The 15753-nt window shown below is 35.3% G+C and overlaps 2 protein-coding genes across 3 annotated transcripts in view; one reads left to right on the forward strand and one right to left on the reverse strand.

The window, feature by feature from the left end:
* The window catches only part of TRIM37 (tripartite motif containing 37), a 161286-nt gene that overhangs the window by 38486 nt on the left and 107047 nt on the right, over nucleotides 1–15753 (reverse strand). The window contains exon 25 of one of the 2 annotated variants that reach the window (XM_016210663.2): nucleotides 2768–2789. The exons of the other annotated variant lie outside the window; for it this stretch is intronic. Within the exon in view, the coding sequence (XP_016066149.2) occupies nucleotides 2783–2789 (7 nt within the window). The 3' untranslated portion in view covers nucleotides 2768–2782. Of the gene's footprint in view, nucleotides 1–2767; nucleotides 2790–15753 lie in introns of those variants that run through there. 2 annotated transcript variants of the gene reach the window in all.
* PPM1E (protein phosphatase, Mg2+/Mn2+ dependent 1E) overlaps nucleotides 1–15753 on the forward strand; it is an 84898-nt gene that overhangs the window by 23903 nt on the left and 45242 nt on the right. The window lies entirely within an intron of this gene.

The raw sequence follows: 15753 nt of genomic DNA on the forward strand, positions 1-15753 counted from the left end.
GTTTTAAGGAATAAATTATACAAGCGATCAGAAATACTTCTTATAGTACAGAAATATTCTAGCTTATTACATGTGGATGCTCAATGAAATAAGTCCATACACATTCCTCTTTTCCCTTTTAAAGTTATTACCATTGAATTCTTGAGTAAATCACTTAAAACTTTATCCTCAACTTCAGAATTCTTAGTAGGAAAATAAAAACTACCCTTCTACCATTACCTAATTATATTTAATTTGTTAGAAGGATAGTGATAATATATGAATATTGTTTTAAATTCCTTAAAATCAGTGTTAACTGGAAATTATGGTTGAGACATTATAATTGAGTGCCTGTATATCCAGCAGTCTTAAACACAACATATAGGGACACTGAAACCTAAATTGATGGCACTGTTCAACATTTCATGTAATTTGTTACTTGTGTAAACGAAGATTTTTATCTGGAGAATATACATTGCTTTGGATCTCTGTAGAATTAGCATATGATAGTATGCTGACCTGATTTTGATCCCCATGACACAGTTTTTGTCAGACTACTACTGCCTTATTCTTTAAAATACAGTTAATAATTGAAAAGAAGCACATGTTCTGGAGATACCCAGAAGGAGACTATGGGCTTTCTCTCCCTTTAACTTAGTGATAGCTTTGTTAATGCTGTTCCTTTCAAGGAGTATTTGTTGTTGTTAATCCTCACCCAAGGGTATTTTTTCCATGGATTTTTAGAGAGAGAGAGAGAGAAACATTGATGTGAGAGAGACACATGCATCGGTTGCCTCCCGCACTCGCCCCAGGGGCCAGGGATCGAACCTGCAACCCAGGTATGAGCCTTTGACTAGGAATCAAACCTGAGACCCTTCAGTACACAGGATGATGCTGTAACCACTAAGCCACACCAAAAAGAAGCTGTTTCATTTTAATTAAAAGATTCCTACATTCAACCCCCTTTTTCAATGAGTGCCACTCAGAGACCAGAATAATCACACATTTTTGTTTAGATATACATACTTCAGATGTTTGGTTTAACTTAGCTTAGGGCAGGGCAGGCACTTTACCAATGTAATAGAAATGGAATCCCTTCATTGAAGAGCAAATATGAGGGCCCAAGGAAAGTAGTAGAAGTGTTGAAAATAGAGTAATATTGAAGTCCTCTTCAATAATGAAGGGAACTTATTTTTATGAGTCGACAGATTGGTGAAAGGATTTTCCTGGGCTTACTAACTTCATTATTCTTTGCTAGAAGCAAGGAGAGTAGTGGGCTGAATTGCCTGAAAACTGTCCTTTCCCAATTTCTCTCCCATTCTGTCTGAAATGACACCAGTTATTCAAGAGTTATGCACCTTTTAGTATGAACTAGTTTAATCAACTAGCTTTTCTAATACCTGACTGAGATGCATCAAGGTAATGAGATTTTGAAAGGAGATCATGGGAAAAGTAAGAGAGATCATTTTAAAGCATAAGCGGTTGAAAAAGTCAAGGCTTTAAGTGGGAATTGAGGTGGCAGTGTCAGGAAGGAAGCTGGCAAGCAGAAAACAAAGACAGCCCAAACAGAGATGAGGCTTACTGAGGAGTAATGGATAGAAAGATATAATAATGGAGGTAAGCTAGTAACAACACCAAAAAGTGGAAAATAGATCAAAGAAAGAAGGCACTGAAACGTCACAGAATGAGATAAATATGTAAATAGGAGCAGGCGTTATAAAACATGAGTAGCAGTGTGGGTTGTTTACTTAAAAGTACAGTTGAAACATACGATTTTTTTGGAAAGAGAATCCCAAATCTCTGTCTTCAAATGAGAGAATATGAGCCTTTTTCTGATTTTGTTACGGGTTTAACTAATAGTTATGGTTAGAACAATTTGCTATGTTGTTAGCTGGTAGGAAGAATATCAGAGATGGAGCCAGTTTATATCCCCTTTCTGTTCTGGCTTTATACTAGGCTTAAGTGTTTCCTAAAAATAGAGTGTGTTCTCACATTCCTAAAGGTGTAGCCCATAGGAATCTGTAAACTTGCTCTTTGAATTAAGATAATTCATATTTTAAACACTGATTGGCCATGAATAGGAAATGTGAAAAGTTGTATCTAATTCATGGTTCTTTTCTGGAATATGATGGACTTTTGGGGGGACGGGGGGATTCTAATTATAACAAGCATAAGTTTAAGCCTATAGTTGATAACAAAAGCTATGATATCAAACAGATCCACCGAACTGCCAGGACTTGATGTTGGAGAATGTAGATTGTAATTGATTGTGTTGTTCAGGGTCTGTAACAACTGCAGGCTGCCAAAGTCAGTTGCCCCACTTTCTCCTCCTTGTCACTTATAAAATAGTGAGGCAGCAGAGTGCTGTGAAAAAGGAGTGTCAGGAGAGCGGAGTTCTGATTATTCTTGCTCTTCTTATTTGACCTGCAGCAAACTCTTCTAGCCTCATTTTTTCCTGATTTTAAAAATGAGAGGAATCTCTCTCTTACCTATGTCAAAGCATTATATATCCATCAGATAATACAGTTTTATGTGAGCACTTTTTAAACTGTAAATGCAAAATATAAAAATAAATTCTTATCCTCATTTCTGTTACACAAGAAAATTGTATCTAATTGAAGAGAAGCTGAAATGAGCATATTCCTGTCATGTAAGCGTCTCTGATAACTTGTTCAAGGAATCTGGAATGGGCAAGAAGGGAAATACAAAAGTAATGGGAAAATAACCATGTGGGTACTTGTAGGAAAGGAAGACTTACTTGAAATTCCAGGCACAGGAATGGTTTCTTAGGGTTGTGATGATGCTATTCTCTGAAAGATTTAGGTGAAAGGGAAAAGACCTCATTTAATAATTGGATATGCTTTATATCAAAGTACAATAGTAACGAATATAGGAGAATGGTTCTTATGCATCTGTAGTCAATCCTTTGAAATTTGGAAATAACATTGCCACTGCTATTTGAATTGCCTGTTGTTTGGTTCTTAATTTTTTTCTTTAGGAAATTGTCTTTTGTACATTTTTAAATTATTATAAAACAATTATTATAAAATTAAGTATAAACAAGGTGTGAAATTTAATTTTCATACAAATTATAGACTATTCCCAAATATGCTGATGTATAAGATATTACTACATATATATGCTTTTAAAACATGAATTATAGTTAGAGAAAAGGGGTTGAAAGGAAATGAGCACATAGTGAAAATCTCAATCCAGGGTAAAAATGGATGTAATGATTATCAGTCAATAAATTTATTTATACATAATTTAAAACTTTTTTGTGTGTGGGTATAAACAGTAGGTTGTCCTAACTATAGTAGTCTTAATCTGGGTGACCTATTGAGCTAACACCTTTCTGAGACTCTAGCATGGGCACAGATCCTCTCTAAGAAGTTTCTAATCGACTGCTACATGCTGCAGAATAAACTTTTTATTTTTATTTAATTTTTAATGTTTTTATTGATTTCTGAGAGAGGAAGGGAGGAAGAGAGAGAGAGAGAGAAACATCAATGAGAGAGAGTCATTGATCAGCTGCCTCCTGCACATCTCCTACTAGGGATCAAGTCCCTAACCCAGGCATGTGCCCTGACTAGGAATTGAACCACGACCTCCAGGTTCATAGGCCGATGCTCAACCACTGAGGCAGGCCAGCTGGGCAATCTTTTGTTTTTAAATCATGTATACTCAAAAACTCATATCAGTGAAGATAGACATTTCTCCAGCCTAATTATTATTAGTCATTTTAATGGAACCATTACAGTCATTTGGAAAAGAAAAAGGATTCAGTTATTCTATTTTTCTAAATTCATTTATGTTGCCTTAGCTGCTGATATATGTTGTTTTATGTAAATGCTAGTGTTTACTTATTTGTGTATTGTCTTGCATTTTTTAATTACGGAGAGAAGAAGTTCATTTAACATATCTAAGTATATTTCAATTCAGAAAAACGGTTGATAGTTTAGAAAGTTTTGTGTTAACATAATATTTCTTCAGGAAATAATGCAGTGAAAATGCAGTAATTTTCCATTTTCTGATTTATTCTATATAGTTTATAGTTTTACTTTTAATGGTCCCTGTCATTTTTCTCAAGTTTTTTTGGAGCAAATGAACTGCTTTAGTGTCTTATAAAAAAAAGTTAGCTGGACAGATCCAGCTGTTGCATTTATAAATAGCTACAGATGTCTGAAGCAATAAAGGGTTTACTCAGGTTGTTATGGCAACTAAGATTTAGCAGAACCTCAAAGATAAGCTATATTGAAGGAGGAGAGTACATTAAAGATACATTTCATCTAATTATATGATAACAATTATTGCTTGCTATCATTTTAGATTGCAAGAGAGAAATTAGTTTCAGCTTGTCAATGTAACTTATTATCCTTAATGTATAAAGACTTTGTTAGTTATTGTCTGTATGGTTTTTATATACTAAGGAGGTTTTCTTGCAGTAGTAATAGACTGTGCTGACCTATTTATTTATTTATTTATTTAATCCTCACCTGAGGATATTTTGCTTTGATTTTAGAGAGAGGGAGGGAGGGAGGAAAGGGGAGAGAGAGAGAGGAAATAAAAAAGCATCGATGCTCGAGAGAAACATCAATTGGCTGCCTCCTGTACGAACCCCAACTGGGGGTCGAAACTGACCGGGAAGTGAGCCCCCACCCAACCTTTTTGGTCTACGGGATGACATTCAACAACCGAGTCACCCGGCTGGGCTTATGCTGACCTATTTAAAATCTTTATCAGTCCTCTAGATACTACCTAGTCTATATTATAAAATTGACAGGTAGATGGGTTTGAAAGTGATAGAACCATAATCCATATTTTTTAAACTTTAAATACTATAAATTCAGTGACATCCCTTAGACTGCCTGAATACTCACTAATTCAGTGGCATTTTTAGTTTCTTATATTTGTCATTTTAGAAAAAATTGGTCTTGGAGGTTAGTAGACAAATGATTTAAGATTCCATTAATAGTGTAACCCCAAGAGCTTTGGATAAGGGATTATCTGACCATCATTCAGTTTCTAGAATGGTGTCTGCATTTAGTGTTAAATAGTGTTCCCCCTTAGAACACATCTGATGGGATGTGTTCCAAGACACCCAGTGGATGCCTGGAACCACAGATAGTACTGAACTCTATACACAGGGTGAGGCAAAAGTAGGTTTACAGTTTTTCATATGGAAAATAATACAATAATTAATAAATAATAATACAAGAATAAACTTTCTCATAATCAAAACTGTAAACCTATTTTTGCCCCACCAAGTATACTATTTTTTTTTATACCTATCTATGATAAAGTTTAATTTATAAATTAGGAACAGTAAGAGATTAGCAATAATAACAAATAATGAAATAAAACAATTTAACAATATACTGCAGTAAGAGTTCTGTAAATGTGCCGGCCGGGCTTGGCTCAGCGGTTGAACATCAACCTAGGATCCAAGAGATCCGGGTTCGATTCCCGGTCAGGGCACATGCCCGGGTTGCGGGCTGCAGCCGACCAATGGCTCTCTCATCACTGATGTTTCTATCTCTGTCTCTTCCCCTCTCTGAAATCAATAAAGATATATTTTTAAAAAAAGAAGAAGAAGAAAAAAAAGAGTTCTGTAAATGTGGTCTCTCTCTCTCAAAATATAACTGATCTGATAACTGAGAGGGCTACTAAGTGGCTAACAGGCCAGTACCTATACTGTACAGTATGGATACACTGGACAAAGAGATGATTCATTTCTCTGGTGGGATGGGGCAGGAGGTGCAAGATTTCATCACGCTATTCAGAATGGCCTGTAATTTAATGAATTGTTTATTTCTGGAATTTTCCATTTAATATTTTCGGGCTGTGGTTGACCATGGGTAACTGAAGTCTCAGAAAGTGAAACTGCAGATAACGGGGATTACTGTATAATTTAAAACAAATTAAAAAAAGCATGGAGCAGCCTTGTGTTAGGAAGCTGGATACAGGAAAATAAATAATGATTTTGGCATGTACTTAAGATTTAGTTAATGTTATGTTCATTCAGTTTCTTGTTAGCTATGAAGCAAACTTCAGCCTTGAGCATTTATTATTTAACAGCATGTCTAAGGTTTTGGCAAGAAAATATTAATTTCTGATATTCTTTGCTGACCATGCCTCTCATGGCCTTTATATAACAAGTAAAGGCAATAACAACCTAACAGATTTTGCAAACATTTTATGGAAATTTTCTACTGTGCTATTTATTCATATTAGTTTTAAATAAACTATTGTACACACTTTTTATAAGCAGTTTAGACATCTAAAGTTAAACACTAAAATGAAAGTCTTAGCATAGAGTCATGGAATTTCTTTCTCTAGTGTGGTTATATGGAATTTGTATTTTGTTTAAAAAAAAATTTTTTTTAAATCCTCTTCTGAGGATTTTTTCCATTGCTTCTCAGAGAGAGTGGGGGAGGGAGAGCACAAGAGCGAGAGACACATTGATGTGAGAGGGACACATCGATTGGTTGCCTCCTGCACACGCCCCAGACTGGGGTGGGGATTGAGCCTACAACTGAGGTATGTGCTCTTGCCCAGAATCGAACCCAGGACCCTTCAGTCTGAGGGCCGATGTTCTAACCACTGAGCCAAACCGGCTAGGGCTGTTTTAAAAATTTTAATATTTTCCCATTCGTGATTTAAATGACCAAATATATTGCTCTAATTTTGGGCAAATATATTATTCTGAATAAAAACATGCATTAACAAATTATTCAATATATAATTTTAGATTTTTAATAATTGATAGTAATTTAGTATGTACTTCAGCAAATACTTAACTCTCTCTACATGCCATACGTATATCTCTATAGTATTCTTATCTGTTTAAGTCAGAAGTGTCAGAGGTAGCTTCCAAAGCACTGCAAAGTTGTGAGAAAGTCCTGGTCTTATTACCTGAACTCATATTTGAACTAAAACGTACAATCTTCATTCCTTATGATAAAGACAATAAGAAGACCCTGTCTCAGGGGACATAAGATTCTCTCATAGTCACTTACTTTCAACCCAGCTTTCAGTTCATACTTCCCACCCAATGTGGTTATATATTTTGACCTTACTTAGTCTCAAAAGAAATGTAAAAATTCTCAGTGATTTTACTCTAGCTCTTCATGAGTATTGCATGACTTCACATTTAAGCAACATATAGCTCTGCCTTTTCAACCACCTTTCTGAGAAATGAACTATTTTTCCCTGCTTTAAGCACAGAGAATCCGAAAATAGGTACCAGATTCACAAAGGCAATAGAAAGGAATGGCATACTATTTTCTAAATATTTTTTTAAAATATGTTTTTACTGATTTTGAAGAGAGAGGGAAGGGAGAGGGAAGGAAAAAGAGAAGGGGGAGGGAGGGAGAGAAAACATTGATCGGCTGCCTCCCCTATACACCCCGACCTAGGGACGCACCTGCAACCTGGGCATGTGCCCTGACTGGGGATCAAACCAGTGACCTTTCGGTGCACGGGACAGCGCTCAACCAACTGAGCCACACTGGCCAGAAAAGAAAATAAATACTAAATACTTCAGTCAGATGGTTTTGATCAATGCTGTGAGAAAAAATAGAGGATAAGGGACTAGAAAATGAGGAGGTCAGGGTGCATGGAGAGTTTGCTGTGTTTTTAATAAGGTGGACAGGGAATGCCTGACACTCTGATAAGGTTAAGTAGAGATCTGAAATCAGTGAGGAAGTGAGTAATGTAGAGATCTGGATGAAAATCTTTTTAGGCAGAGGAGTCAAAAAGTGCAGACAGTGAGGTAATAGAGTGCTTGGCATGTTTGAGGAAAAACAGAGAGCTTTGTATGACTTGGAGTGAAGAGAAAGAAAGAAAATATAAGACAAGGTCAGAGAGGTGGCAGTGAATTAAATCAAGTAGGCCCTTATAAACCACGGTCAGTATTTTGAATTTTTCCCTGAATAAGATAAGGCAATAAAGGGCTTTGAGCTGAGGAAGAAAATGATCTGATGTACATTTAAAAAAATTTATTGATTAAAAAAAAAGTCTTTATTGATTGCAGAGAGAGGAAGGGAGAGGGGGAGAGAGAGAGAGAAACATCAGTGATGAGAGAGTCATTGATCAGCTGCCTTCTGCACGCCCCCTACTTGGGATCGAGCCCACAACCTGGGCATGTGCCCTGACCAGGAATCAAACCTCGATCTCCTGGATCATAGGTTGATGCTCAACCTCTCTCCTCTCCTCTCTTTGAAAATAAATAACTTTTTAAAAACCCGGCCGGCATAGCTAGGCTGTTGAGCATTGACCTATGATCCAGGAGATTGAGATTCAGTTCCTCGTCAGGGAACGTGCCTGGGTTGCAGGCTCGATCCCCAGTTGGGGGTGTGTAGAAGGCAGCCGATCAATGACTCTTTTCATTGATGTTTCTGTCTCTTTCTTCCTCTCCCTTCCTCTCTCTGAAATGAAAAAAACAAAACACAGAAAACAACATATAAAAAAAATAAATAAAAATTTAATTTAGTTTAAAAAAGGGGAGAGAGAGAGGGGAGGGAGGGGGGAGGGAGGGAGGGAAGGAGGGAGGGAGGGAGGGAAAAATATCGCTTTGTTGTTCTACTTACTTATGCATTTATTGGGTGCTTCTCTTTTATGTGCCCTGACTGGAGATCAAACCCACAACCTTGGCATAACTAACTAACTGAGCTACCCAGCCAGGCTTAATTTACATTTTTGATGAATCACTCTGGGTGCTGAGTGGAAACTAGGGTATGAAGAAAAAAGGTAGAAAAAGGGAGAGCACTTAATAGGCTGATGCAGTTGTCCAAGTGAGAAATGATGATGGTTTAAGGAGGTAATCTTGGAAGCAGTGAGAAGTGGTCAAGTTCTGGACATACTTTGAAGGAAAAAACCAATAGGATTTGTTTAAGTGGTATATGAAAAAGGAAGAGTCAAGAATAAGTCCAAAAATTTTCGCTTGAGCAATTGAAAGAATGGAATTGCCATTTACTAAGATGAAGAAGGCTGGTTTCAGACACATTAAGATTGTGGCACCTATCCAAGTGGAATTACTGAATATTTATGGTTGGATATGAGATCCTGAAATTCAGAAGAAGTGTGACTGGAGATACAAATTTAAGCATTATCTATAAATAAGTGATATCCATGGAACTGGTTTTATAATTACTAGCTATACATACAATGAAAACTTCTAAACTTCTACTGATTTTTCTTGCATTATGGAATATTGCTTTTTTGTTCTGACCTCTTCTTTTTAAACAATGATTTTTATCATTTCTGTTTTTAATAGAATTTGAAATTGTCATAAGACTTTTATCTATTAGCATTGTCAGTCTTATCAGCTTCTGAAAACTATCTTTTCAAACTACAAATGGATATTAAAATGTACAATATACAACTCTTCATTGTTAGACCATTAAAGATAATTTAAGAGGTACAGCCATTCAGCAAAGATGGAAAAGGTTGCATTATGAAGTTAAAAATGTAGCATTTTTAAACAGATATGGATTTATGACATCATTCTCAGTCATGACTTAGTGTCTATATGTTCTTTTAGGTTCACTTTAGTTTTTCATTTTCTCTATTCTAATGAAAGAAAATGTGAATTTTTGAATTATGTACTTCAAAGTTATTGGAATCATAATTATAGGAAATGTTAATGTTAAAAAAGTCTTCATAAAGTATTAAATAGTACAACTTGCTTATTATACTTTTCTATAAAGGTTAACATGTCTGTTTAAGGATACTGCCTGCTTTTTCACTGTAATCTATGTGTGGGATCTACTATGTTTTTTTCCTAATTGGAGTCTAATTGGAGTCACTTTTGGAAAGTACGGTTCAATTCTGTTAACTGATTGGGGAAACCTTTAAAAATCATCTTTGAATTTTTTCTACTGCACAGTTTTTACCATACTATGTTTGCTGTTATCACAATAATACCTTGTAGAAATAACCAAATCAGTAAAATTATGCCACATCTGCTTCTGTAAATTTCTATTCCTTCTCTTAAGTGGTTGCAACAAGTACATTAGCTATCTTTATGTGAGGCCTTGTTGTCCCTACTAGAAACCTCATAATACTTCATAATACCATGCTACTAAGGAATTTAAAGATTGAGTATGCACTATAAGTTGTCAGTTATCTTCATTATTGTAACTATTTGTTACTTATTCAAGACAAGGCACTACCCTGTGTATATCTAATCAAAATAGTCAGTGGTTTCTATAAGTAAATTTTATTCAAAGAAATATTTCATTAACTAGGAAATACACACCCATGTACACACACAGAACTGATTCTCATTATTCACAGTAGTTATGTTCCATAAAGTCACCACAAACACTGAAGTGGTGATTAATGAATCGTGTTTCCTAGGGGAAACACGGAGTTAGGTTCCTATGAGCCTCTGGTCACATTTTCATCAACTAATCAATACAACCTTGTTTTATGTGTGTTAATGCTTAAAGATATCTTAATATCTATTGTTGATTTCATAACATTGAACTCAAAGCCAACAGCACTATAACTCATGTCTGAATGAAGGTTATTAAATATATGGATTTTCTCCGTAAGGCATATCACAACCTTCTTGTGCTTGGGAACACTAGACAGCACTTCAGCATTATGCTTTAGGACTATTTTAAGCAGCAAAATCACCAACAATAAGCACAAAAATATGAAAAACATAGCACTAAATAGACTGTGAAAAGGACACTTGTTTATAGTATGAGAGCTAAACCAGGAAGGCAGAATGAGTATTGCCTTGCTTGATTTCAGCTGGGAATGTGTGCTTCAGGCAACTCACATTTTTTTGTCACTTTGTGTATGTCCATGAATGACTGTGAAAGTAGTACTAACTTTAGGGTTACAAATAAATTTTAATGACTAGGTGGATTTGCAAATACTGAGTATGAATAATGAGGACCGACTGTATACATACATATTTTTTCATTTCTGCCTGAAACATATGATCCTATCTGTTTTTTTCTGTTGATCTGTTACTCATTACTCAAGTCCCACCTCAAATGTTACCTTATCTCTGAAACATTTCCCAGCTTTTTCAGATAGAATTACCATTCTCTCCAGTACTCATTGAGTGATTCCATATCACCTTGGACATTCCTTTTTATATTTATCACATTTTATGTTAATTTTTTGTCAGGATTCTTTAAATTGTGAGCTCCTTAAGAACAGGTATCTTTTCTTGTTCGCCTCTGTATTCTTAGTGCTTAACATAGAGTCTGTTACATGATTGAAATTAAATAAATTTTAAATGAACAAATCAAGCCTCTGTACAAATGGATATATATGTTTTATTTTAATGAGAGTGTCTTAATTCAGAATTGCAGACTAGCCCTAGCCGGTATGCTCAGTGGTTAGAATGCTGGCCCATGGACTGAAGGGTCCTGGGTTCCGTTCCTGCCCAGAGCACGTACCTCAGTTGCAGGCTTCATCCCTGGCCCTGGTTGGAGCATGTACAGGAGGTAACCAGTCAATGTGTCTCTCTCACATTGATGTTTTTCTCTCTCTCCCCCTTCCACTCTCCCTGAAAAGCAATGGAAAAAAGATCCTCAAGTGAGGATTAAAAAACAAAACAAACCAAAAAAATCAAACAAAATTGCAGACTATATAAAATGGAAACTTATACATTTTACACCAGTGAACATCTCTTGTTATCTCCATTTTTGTTTGTTCTTTTTTTTATTTGGCTGAAGATGCTTTTTTTTGGAAAGGAGTGAATAATGAACCAGATAATCAGGTTTTCCATTATCCTTTAAGTTCTATACAAACACTTACTGAGCACAGTGATGACTAGGCTCTGTATCAAACTATCCTGATTCTAAACTGTATTAGAGAAAGTTTATAGTCAGGTAGATATTAAGATATATGCTTATGCTACATTTTAATTTTGAAATATTCCAAAAATATAGATTGGCACTGAAAAATAACAAGGCAAACATCCGTATGCCCACCACCCTGTTTGTCATGTTTATTGGCCATATTTGTTTAAAGGTTTTTTAAAACTAAGCACAATTGATCCAAGTTGAAGGACCCTACAAGCCCTCCCTTAGTCCTATGCTTGCCCTTCCTGAATCTGATAGTTATCTTTCCCAGCTAAGCCTCATATGGGTGGATTTAAGGATGCTAGGGATCCTTCACTGTTTTTGTTTTGTTTTTTAATAAAATATATTCATTTAGTCTAGCATGTGGGATGTGAAGCATTTCTGAAAGGAGTCATCATTCTCTGTCTGTCTATAGGCCTTTCTAGGGAAAACTAAATGAGATTGCTTTTTCTCTTCCATTTCTTCAGATGTTTTGTTTGCAGTCCCTGAACCCAAATTATAAATTTATCTTGCCATGTTATGTTTCTTATGATGATAAATTTCTTATTGATAGCCATAATCCATTCTGCCATAAAGCCATCATTGTTTTGTTTCCAAAGAAAAACTTTTTAGACTTTCAAAATGCAACCATTTCAGTTATTCTGCTATAAGGGGTTGTGAAGCACAAATAACAATAATGAACAATGAAAATGTATATTAAAGTATATTAGAAATGTACAGATCCATATTACTGTGTTAGGTGGATTACTTATACCACAAATCCATATATGCAAGAAATACAAAATTATTTTATTTCCCATAAATTAAATTAAATCTGACTTTGAACTGCCCAACCTGGTAAGACAGGTATTCATTCCAGGCATTGTGGGAGCACGTGAAGAGTGAGGCTCCCTTCCCTCCCTCCCTTCCTTCCCTGGCCCACTTCACTCTCTCCCAACCCACTTGTTTGCAGTTTATCATGGTCACGACTGATAACCTTACTAAATAAAATAAGTCCATGTGTTTCTTAAAGTAAGATGACTTGACTGCTTTTTGGCCAAGCTTGTGCATGAGAGTCTATGCTGAATGAGTCCCCAGGACCTAGAGTGTGGCCTCCAAACGTACCCCACATAGCCCTTCTCTATAGTCTTGCCATTTCCTTGAAGCACAGCCAAGAAGTAGTATTCAGGTTGACTATGCCTGATATTGCTGAACCTTTTCCAGTCTGGGGAAGTTATTAGGTTTAGGAGGCTCTTTCCCAGGCTCCCTGACACCTCTCAAAGGCTTTGCCTTTACTTCAAGCTTCCAAAAATGAAAGTCAGAAAGCAGGTTATCCACGAGTAACTTACAATTTTTTACTCAGTAACTCAGATCTTCCATAAATAATGGGACTCTAACACCTGGTTACCTTTTTAGAATGGGGGAAAGGAAAAAGATAAATGGAGAACAAAATGCAAATTCAGATCTTAACAAATTACCCTGCCTATTACGTGTACACCCATAGACACACATGCCACCTCATCTCTCTGCCTAGGGCTACTTCTAAGTTGTTCAATTTTTATTGAACACTGGTAGGAAGAGGCCTTAGATTATTATAGCTGAATCTATATTTATGAACAATTAAAACATGACTGATTAAATGAGTGACTTGGATATTGTATTTATCTCTTATTTGCTGTAAAAATCAGAGTAAAGCATTCTGTTACATAGGCTTTTCTCCTTCAGATATTTAAAAGGCAGTATCTCCCAAATAAAATATATTATTATTGTGTATTTTCAGTAGACATTAAGGAATAGCAAAGTACCACAGATCTATAATGAGTCATAAAACCCAGAAATGATATTATTATCACACCTTTTACTTGAATTTGAAATAATTTCAAGACCACTCAACAATCATTAATTGAAGCCTAGACTATTCTAAGAGCCGAGAAAGAGAATAAAGTTGAATATGCTGTTTCACCCTCAAGGATCTTGCAGACTAGTGAAAATATATGAGTAAATCAATAATTATAGTGCAATAAATGAAAAAGATGCTACTGTGAAAGTATGCAACTGGAAAGGAAGGAGTCAAAGGATGCTTCCTGAAGCAGTTAATGCTTTAAATGAGTTTTTTAGAGCCTAATAAGGGTTGTTGACTAAATGAAGAAGAAAGGGTGGTCCAAGCTGAGGAAACGGCATTTGTAAGTTTGTATTAGTATAAAACAACGTAACACATAGTTATGGCTGGAGCAAAGGGTGAATGGAAGGAATAGGTTGAAGGCAGAGAGACAGGATGGGCCAGATATGCTAAGTGAAGGTGTTTGGGGGCCTTTTGTCTTCTGTTCCAGTAATCTTATCACTGAAGACCTCCTTAGAGAAATAAACCTGAAAGAAATTTATTATATATCAATATAATTTTGTCAAATTTACCTTAATTCTTATGTAGCTAATTTTAAGTTCCTTTAGGGCTATCCCATGGAGAAACTATCTCTTAGCACCATAATGAAGTCCAAATAAAAGCCATATTGATATTTTATTATCTTTTTGCTAATTATCTATTACTTTTTTATTGTATGTAATTTAGTACTGGCAAATGTATTATTAAGTAATTGAAGTAATGATGTTGTTACTCAAGAGAATGGAATATATTGAGAGAGAAAAGTGAAGAAAAGCAGTTAAAAGAATGATTTTTATTAAACAGCAAGATCAACACTGTGAACGTGACAAAATTTATGTGAATACATGAAAATTATTTTGAATAATCAGTCATTTTACCCTAACCAGAAAAGTTAAAAACTTTTTTCTAGTTAGCTATCAAGTACAGTTTCTTTGCAGTTTACCCTTTATACATTATATAATGTAGCATTCTGCAGCTAAAAAAATACCTATATATCTTGGATGCTGTAGAATATTTTGAAACAAATTATAAATATGTAGAGAGAAATGATTTCTTGATACTCAGGAGCCGTTTTCTTAAAACAAAACTCAGGACAGTATAAATGATTTTATATTAGATTTTTAAATACGTTTCAGTGAAAACTGAAAAAGACTTCTTTTATAGTTAATGATGTTATTAGGAAGAAATCAGATTATTTTGGCTTTCCAGATTAACTGAGTACCAAGCAGAGAGAAATCATTAGTGTTCTCTTTACTTTCTTGAAGTGCCTTTAGATAGTTGTTAATCAGCAGAGAAACTTAGAGTAATAGAACGTATCTCTTGCTTTCCACACCAGTGGAAGGTAGCAGGAGTAGCACAGAAAAACCTCAGAGGAAAATGAACACAAGGAAACTTCCACACCATCCTATCTTAGCAGAGTGGGTTAGGCGAAATTGTGTTTTGAAACTGCATCTGCTTTTATGCCATCTCCCACTGAGTTCCAGATGACACTCCTTTATATTCTCTGCTTGACTCTCCTTATTCTCTGTTGTTTTCTTCTAAATGTTATACATTTTTCCCTAAACCTGGCTACTTGCTCTAAAGACAGTTCTAGCAAACCAGGTATAGTCAAACGTCATATAATAAAAATCAGTTACAACTAGGAAGTGTTTTAAAACTTCAGCCTCTGGAAAAACTAGTATATCTGTAACCATTTGTCTACCAAGAAGACTCCTAATTAGCCTCTGTCCTTGTCCAATACAAGCAGGGTCAGTGTCTTTGGCTTCATTAATTTAATCGATACTTACAGATGGTGTGCCAACTCTTCCGATTATAGCTAGTGGGAAGGTAAGGGAGATTATAGCTGTGATACTGCTTAAACTAGATAAAGTGGTAAACAATTTAGATGCAATGAGAAACTAATGAAATTCTTAGGGAACAGAATAAAGTTGATAGCTCAGCTGAATTTTAAAAAAAGTTTATGTTCTTCATTTTACATTTTGTATGTCTTATCTGTGTATTTTATTATTTTATGTAGAATACCAATATTTTTATAATGAATATATTAATATTTGTCTAACCAAAAACAATGAAGATATTTCCATT

Source organism: Miniopterus natalensis, chromosome 17 (genome assembly GCF_054644295.1).
Source record: "Miniopterus natalensis isolate mMinNat1 chromosome 17, mMinNat1.hap1, whole genome shotgun sequence".
Taxonomy (NCBI): domain Eukaryota; kingdom Metazoa; phylum Chordata; class Mammalia; order Chiroptera; family Miniopteridae; genus Miniopterus; species Miniopterus natalensis.